At 33.0% G+C, this 7,807-nt stretch overlaps 1 protein-coding gene across 1 annotated transcript; it reads left to right on the plus strand.

Annotated features, from left to right (window-relative positions):
• Window positions 1-6,763: 6,763 nt before the first annotated feature.
• Window positions 6,764-7,773, plus strand: LOC134271467 (uncharacterized; the record flags this gene model as incomplete). The annotated part of the gene is made up of 2 exons (XM_062753658.1): window positions 6,764-6,824; window positions 7,192-7,773. A coding segment is annotated over exon 2 (559 nt), but the record flags the coding sequence as incomplete, so codon positions are not given.
• Between the last annotated feature and the right edge of the window lie 34 nt (window positions 7,774-7,807).

Genomic DNA, 7,807 nt, shown 5'->3' on the forward strand with positions numbered 1-7,807 from the left:
TCCCCTTATATATCCTCTCCTCCAATTCCTGTTTAATTTATTTCTTCTCCCAGTTTTGCAAGACACAGATACTGTTAACTCATTCTTCACAAACTCAACAACTTGAGTATGCATCGGAAGTGTGATCAGGCTGTACACTTGCCGATATTGAAAAACTTGAAAAAGTTCCACTGACCACTGCATGAATCGTGACAGGTCTGTCAGTATTAGCATCAAGAAATTCGTTATACTGTAGACGTACTTTTTTCCGCGGGGTCATAATTCCGCGGAATCACAATTTCTGTTTAATCCGCGGGTAGAAAATTACGCGGATTTCTTAAACTGTTCCTGTATGCCTTACATTAATATTAAATACGCTTGGACAAATTTCCGCGGAAAATTCGTGACCGCGTACATAGCGTAAAATAATACCAAACGGAAAAAAGTACTTCTATAGTATGTTGAAACAGGTTGGGAACCTCTCATAATAAGAAGGGATAAAGCTAAACTTTTAACAATGTTTAAAATCCATAATAACCTATCTCCCGATTATCTAAAAAATATTGTTCCAGTAGTTAGAAACACTGTTTCAAATTATAATACTCGTAATTCAAGTAATTATTTCTTGCCAAAATTTAGGCTTGAATTATTCAATAAGTCATTTATCCCTGACTACTCGAAAACGGAATGCACTGAGTAACGAAATAAGGGATATAATCTCAATAGGAATTTTCAAAGGAAAACTGAATAAGAAAGACAAGACTCCAAGGTATCTATCATAAAGAAAAAAGTATCTTAACATTTTACAAACAAAATTAAGGCAGTACTGTATTTTAAACTATGACATATATAGATGCAACATTACAACAAATCCAAACTGTTCTTGTGAATATAAGGAAGATATTCATCATTTTTTTTCTTTTTGTGTAGAAAATATCTAGAAGCTAGACGTTTAATGATGAAGTAGATCTTTACTTGTTGTTAAAAATGTAAAAATGTTAAATGTACGTACACTACTTTGGGAGATGAATCATTCTTGCAAGAAAATGAAAGAATATTTAGTATTGTTAAAAAATCAGGATACTGGTCCTTTCAATTAATAATTTTTTAAATTTTGTATTTACTACCTCTTTTGGAACTATGTTATTATGGTTAATGTCGTCATTTTTTTCAGCAGAATATTGATAAGTATTTTTGGCAATAATACATGTAGCAATTATTTTTGTTATGTTCATGTATATTATTGTAAAATTGTAAATCTTTGTAAATATTGTATGGCTTTTGATATTTTATGTATGGGAGAGGACTATCTAAGTTTTTGGAACTTGTGTCCAATCCCTATGGTATGTTATCAATAAAATATGTTCAAAACAAACGAATATTATTGATTGCCACTTACTCCTATGGTGAGATGAGTCACAAAATGTAGAAATCAGTAAATATATTTTCAATCAGTTCAAAAAATTTTAAGAGATTCTGGTAGATTTAATCAATTATTACAGCCTAAACTTAAACTCAAATAGTTTTTAAGCATTGAATTCATATTTTTGGATGTCTTCGGTCCTATAACACACATGGCCGCGCGGTATTCAATTTGTAGGCACGGTCAGGTGTGTTATAGGACCGAAGACATCCAAAAATATGAATTCAATGCTTATATTTACATTCTGTAATTTTCGTTCTTCATAATTGCTTATTTTGTTAATCTTAGATGTGAGTTTAGCACCCTTCAAAACTGCCGTAGTTAACAGATGTAAGAGCCATTTGTGACGTCAAATGACGTTAAATGACGTACCAAAGTTAAATAACGCAAACAAACATTGCGAGGATAAAAGAAATAAATTAATTCTTGACGCACATTACGTTAATTTTTACGTTATAGTTTTTCATTAAAATGAAATAAAACATTTTACATTTTGGTGTCTCTAGAGTATTGAAAATGCTTAAAGTTCCTGCTGTGTATTCTAACGCGGGGTGACAAGATTTCGCGTGTGTTATAGAAATTTGAACGTCGTGGATTTCTAATGGATTTCTTAAGGAAAATTACACTGAATGTAAATATATATTTATTATGTGTAACGAATGTGTTTTCTAAACAAACATGTTTGTATATCAATATTTTTCTTTCCATTTTCTTCCATGTATAGACATTGGCAGTTGTAACATTTTATGGTGAGGACCTCTTAAGTTGTTAGAACTTGTGTTCAAACCATTTGTATATTATTTTAAAATACAATAAAATACGTTCAAACCAGCTGCTTCTTAAATAAAAATGGAATTTGTAAATTTACTTATTTTGTCATTGGTCATTTGCAAAATTATTTTGTTAAAAATATTCTGATTGTACACGCAATTACTCTGAAGCCGACATCAAAAAGATGCTTGGGTTTATGATTGACAATATCTATGTGGTTTTTGGAGACCAGGTCTTCCAACAATCTATTGGAATCCCCAATTGCGCTCCGTTATTAGCAGAGCTATTTTTGTACTAGTATTCATATGAAGCAGGATTTGTGCAAAATATTATGCATGAAATGAAGATAACACTTGCTGTGGCCTTCAACATTTAGATATATCGACAACGTATTTTCCATTCTCATGTCGACAAGATATATCCTGGTGAGCTGGAGATAAAAGATACTACAGAGTCTGGCACATCAGTTTCATATTTGGATATTTTACTTGAAAAAGATGTTAATGGCAATCTAACAACCAAGCTCTATGATATTCGTGATGAATTTAACTTTTCTATCATCAACTTCCCTTACTTATATGAAGCAATATACTGTATGAAAAATTTCTAAAACGAGGTAAATTATTGACACACAAGTTGATCATACAAGAATATCATCAGTCTCGTTTAAAGTCATCATTTTGTAAGTTCTATGGTCGATACAATGACCTTGTTAGCTAATACAATTTATCATTAAGTCAAATGCTGACTGACGTTTTTTTCATACGAATTTTTTTAGTTTATTATTTACCGGTATACATTGAAGTGACGACAAAGTTTTCCATCATTTCCCGTTCAATACAAGGAGCACACAGCGGATTTGACCAGTCGGCAGGGGATGCTTACTCCTCCATGTCACTTGATCCCACCTCTGATGTTTTGGAGGTCCGTGTTTGCTTTGTTCCTATTTTGTATTGTTTTATGGGCTTTTGATCTGGATTACTGTTCGTTATCTCCATATATTTGCATATCCACTGCTCTCTCCCACTATGAACATGTGGTCATCAATTGCGTTCATAGGACAGTAGATGCAATTGCTTCTGCTATGAGAGCAATTGCTCTATCAAATTCCTGTAGAACAACCTCTATTACACTTGTATAGCGTGCTGAGAAGTATATATATGAAACTTTTCGTAAAAGGAATAAAAATAAATTTTTAATAATATTCTTTGAGAAAAAAGAAATTCAGAATAATTAAAATTGCTGATTTATATCTTTAAAAATTTAATTTTGGTCAATGTATTTAATTGTATGATAAAACTTTTTAAAAATTATAGAAAACTGCCATATTTTTATTTTTTTTGTATCATGCATATTTGTTCATAGAACGATAACTCTTCACACTTGGGTAATATTATTCAGAAAACTTGTATAAACTAGTATATCGACTTTAACATGTGTAAAACGAAAGATAAAATTAACAGGAAGAAAAGTCTCTGGAATAGTACCGCTGCTATAAGAAAAAAGACTGAGCATGCAATACCCAGAATAATATATGTACTATGTAGTATGTAGATAAAAATGCTCTAAATCCATTGTTTGAAACAAAAAATAATAATGGCAACTTCGTTGATCAAATGCTTAAAACTACCTTCAATGGGAATCTCCCAGTTTCATAATAATTCATTACAGAGTTTGTATTTTACTTACACCTAGAGCATATTTTAAATATTGCAAATGCACACTTTCTATATCTTTTGCATTATGAAAACCCCACAGTTCACATCCATAGTTTAAAACACTAGACAACAATGTCTCTGTATTCAAATACATTTTACTTGCTTTAGCTTCTAAAGAGAACATAGCCTTTCTTCCTTGTGTACATAGTTGCTTCTGTGTAACATTAAATTTTCCATTATAATTCAAAAGCATTCCCAAGTAAATAAATTCGCCAATAATCTCAATAGCTTCCATTATGTATTCAGGAAAATGCTTTGAGTTTGATCAATTTTTTCAATAGAAGATTTTAAATTTTATAAATTTTATGTGGTTTTCAAACTTAATTCTCGTTTGAAGTCAGAATTTAGCAAGTGATGATCGTTTTAAGGTCTTGATTGCAAGTACAATATATCGCGTTGAGTCTTATTTTGACTGTCATATTGCAATTTATACAATGCTAATTATTCCTTTTGATGTGTCTCTTTAAATCTATTGAAGACTCCTTAATTGTAACTTCATTCATGTATTGTCAGTTACAACCAAAAAGACGTGATCTACAAGATAACTGAAATATTCCCCATTTTCCAGGGTTATTCGTGAAGGTTTATATATTACAATTAGTTTTATGTTTTATACATGTGTATCACAATTACCAGGTAGTTTGAAACATTTCATCAGAAATCGACAGCTTATAAGGCTACAAGGAGAAAACACAGAATGTAAGTTATTAGTTTTTAGTTTTATGCATTACTTTTTTTTCAGAAAATGAAAACACATTTACTATCATGTATAGAAACAAATAATGTAAATCATTTTTTTATAAATCATCTATTTAATTTTTGAAAATAGTATCTAACATTGTACTTTTCTAAGGACAGTGCATTTCAAATGCAGTTTTCATTAATTACCTACCGTATTCTTTGTATACTTCCGTCAAAATGCTTATTTTCAAAATGAATGTTTTCGAAAATATATACCTACTGGATATATGCCGAATACAGTTCTGTATGAAAAATATCAGACAGTTTGAGGCCCGTTAGGGCCGAAAACTGTCTGATATTTTTTCATACAGAATTGTATGAGGCATATATCGTACTTAAAACATTGCTCTTTACATTTCTTTTCATTTACCTGAGACAGTCTGATATTAAAACAAAAGTATTTATGGCCATTGAATCATTCCAGAATGAAAACTACTCACTGATACTAGACCCTTTATTTTCATTTGTTGATTTACCTGAGACAGTCTGATATTATAACAATAGAATTTAGACTTGAATGAAAACTACTCACTAATTCTCTGACTGAGAGTGTTAGGAATCAGCTATTTTGTATTGGATAGTTGGAGTGAACAGAGCTGTTTAAAATGGAGAGTGGGGACGAAATATTCTTTACTCAAAACAAATTAAAACCTGAAAGCAATGGATCAGATTATGATACCGATAATCTCATAAGTGATATTCTAGGGATGGAGAAGGAAAATACTAGTACTGCTGTGAACTTTGATTTAAACTTTGAAAACCCATCAAAAATATCGACGATGCAACTATGCAGGGCAATTCTCGGTTTGCAGACCCGCTTTCAGAGACTGACATGAACAATCTTATCAAAAGTGCCGTTCCTCAGAATACCGAGAGAATGGGCGAAAACAAGAAATATTGAGGAACCTATTTTGTCTATGGACAATATGACCCTAAATCAATTCCTATGAGGCTTCATCACGGAAGTTAGAAACAAAACAGGGAAACATTACCGCCCAAACACTCTCTATGAGATTATAACATCAATTCAACACTTTCTACGTCAAAATGGCAAATTTGTCAGTTTTCTCGATGATAATGAATTCCGTAATATGAGACAAGTCCTTGATGCACGGATGAAGGAAGTGGCTAAAACAGGCTTAGGGAGTTCCCGCAGAAAAGCCGAAATCATTAGTGTCGACCAAGAGAATATGTTATGGGAGAAAGGTTTACTTGGCTCCGATACGCCAGCCAAATTGTTGGACACATTAGTTTTTTCTTTCGGATTAAATTTTGCATTACGGGCAGAAACATCGAAACTTGCGAAGAGGGACCAGGTCACAGCTAGAAGTGAAGGACAGCGACGGCGCCCGTTATTTATTGTACACAGAGGACGTGTCAAGACCAATTCCGTGGGGTTAAACTCAAGGTAGCTGGGGCCCGTTTTACAAAAGGACTTACGACTTAAGACCAAAACCTTTCTTCATATAACTTTTTAATAAACATTATATCGAAAATTATTTTATTCTTTTTAAAAGAAATGTGATAAGACATTTTTACACTGATAATTTTTAAGAGAATTGTTAATTTTGCAAACTTGTACAATAATCTGAAGTTTTTGGTCTCAGTACTAGTCGTAAGTTCTTTTGTAAAACGGGCCCCAGGATCCTAAGTGTGTGCGAGTGTATGAAGATTTTGAAAATCCTGAGTAATGTGTTGTTAATTTGTACAAAAAATATGTGTCATTGTGTCCAGAAAGTGGGAAAACGGATGCCTTTTATTTAAGGCTAAAAAAATATCCGACCGATGCATTATGGTTTAATGATGTTCCTGTTGGAATTCATCCTCTTAAAAATACTGTTGCGAGTCTTTGCAAAGATGCAGGATTTACTGGCTACTTTACCAACAATTCTCTCCGTGCCACGGCTGCCACACGTCTCTATTCGGCAGGAATTGAAGAACAGTTAATCTCGGAAAAAAACTGGCCATCGTTCACTGGCACTTCGTGGATATAAGAGAACATCGGATGATCAACTTAAAGCCGTTGACAGCATTCTGAAGTCGAAGAATATGAAACCTTCGTCTTCTACATCTACATTCCCTTGTGATGTGTCTACGTCGTGTGATGCTATGTCTTCTTCTTTTTGTGATTTTGTGTCCACTTCCAAGGGGAACTCGACTGGGAGAAGTGTACATGTGAAAGCTGCAGAAAAGTGTGTTACCATTGACATTAATTTCTAATTACAGTCAAGACTGTTATTCTGATTAAATGAAAAGGTTTTCATTCTCCTTTTGTCATGCATAATTATTCACAGTTTCAAAATATGCATTGCGTACATATTTAACATATTAAAGTTTACTGTTTCAATTGTTAAATAATTGCATTATTTTTCTTTTATTCTGTAGCAGTCCGATTTTGAAGGATATCAGTACTGAGACAGCCTGATATTACGATTAATATCAGACTGCTCACTAATATCGGACAGGCACAGGTAAATTTTTAGACTGCAAGAATAAAGGAATGATGTCACAGCAATGTTTTAACACTATATATATATACATTGTCAATGTCAATTTCAGAATCAGTCATACAGAAAATCGACATGGAAACGACATCTGCAATGAATATAAATAATTGGAAAAGTCATTTGAAAGACTTGAATGCATTTCTTCGTGAAAATGGTGTGGATACTTCAAAGTTTGAGCGGGAAATGGCTTCCGGAGAGGGTGTCACGGAAAAAGTTGATGCACTAATGGGATGTTTGTGGTCTATGGTTGCAGAATACAGGAGCAAAGGCGATTTTATGAAATCATCAATATCTTTCCTGTTTTCACTAACTAATTATCTCGACTCAGTTATTCCCTACTCTCGTCAACTCAAACAAGTTTTTCCAGTTGTTACGACTTTCTTGAATCTGGTTTCCAAAGATAGTGGCACAGTAAAACAATTGACAGAGGATGTTCTGGCTGATGATGTGGTGAAACACGAAATTGCAGGCAACATAGAAAAGCTGTCCACTTCACAAATATATGTTTGTGCAATAAATGATCCCGAAAGCATAGAAAGGAAGGCAATACAATCCATGATCGCTAATGTTAACATTGACATTGGTGTGGAACATATTGGAAATTTGAAAAGTCGGATTGAGAGTCTGATCTCATGTGATATGGACAAAGCACGGGCAGAGAGATGTGT

The sequence above is a fragment of the Saccostrea cucullata genome, unplaced genomic scaffold, assembly GCF_032062105.1.
Source record: "Saccostrea cucullata isolate Sc308-1 unplaced genomic scaffold, CSIRO_AGI_Scuc_v1 ctg8707, whole genome shotgun sequence".
NCBI classification, from domain to species: domain Eukaryota; kingdom Metazoa; phylum Mollusca; class Bivalvia; order Ostreida; family Ostreidae; genus Saccostrea; species Saccostrea cuccullata.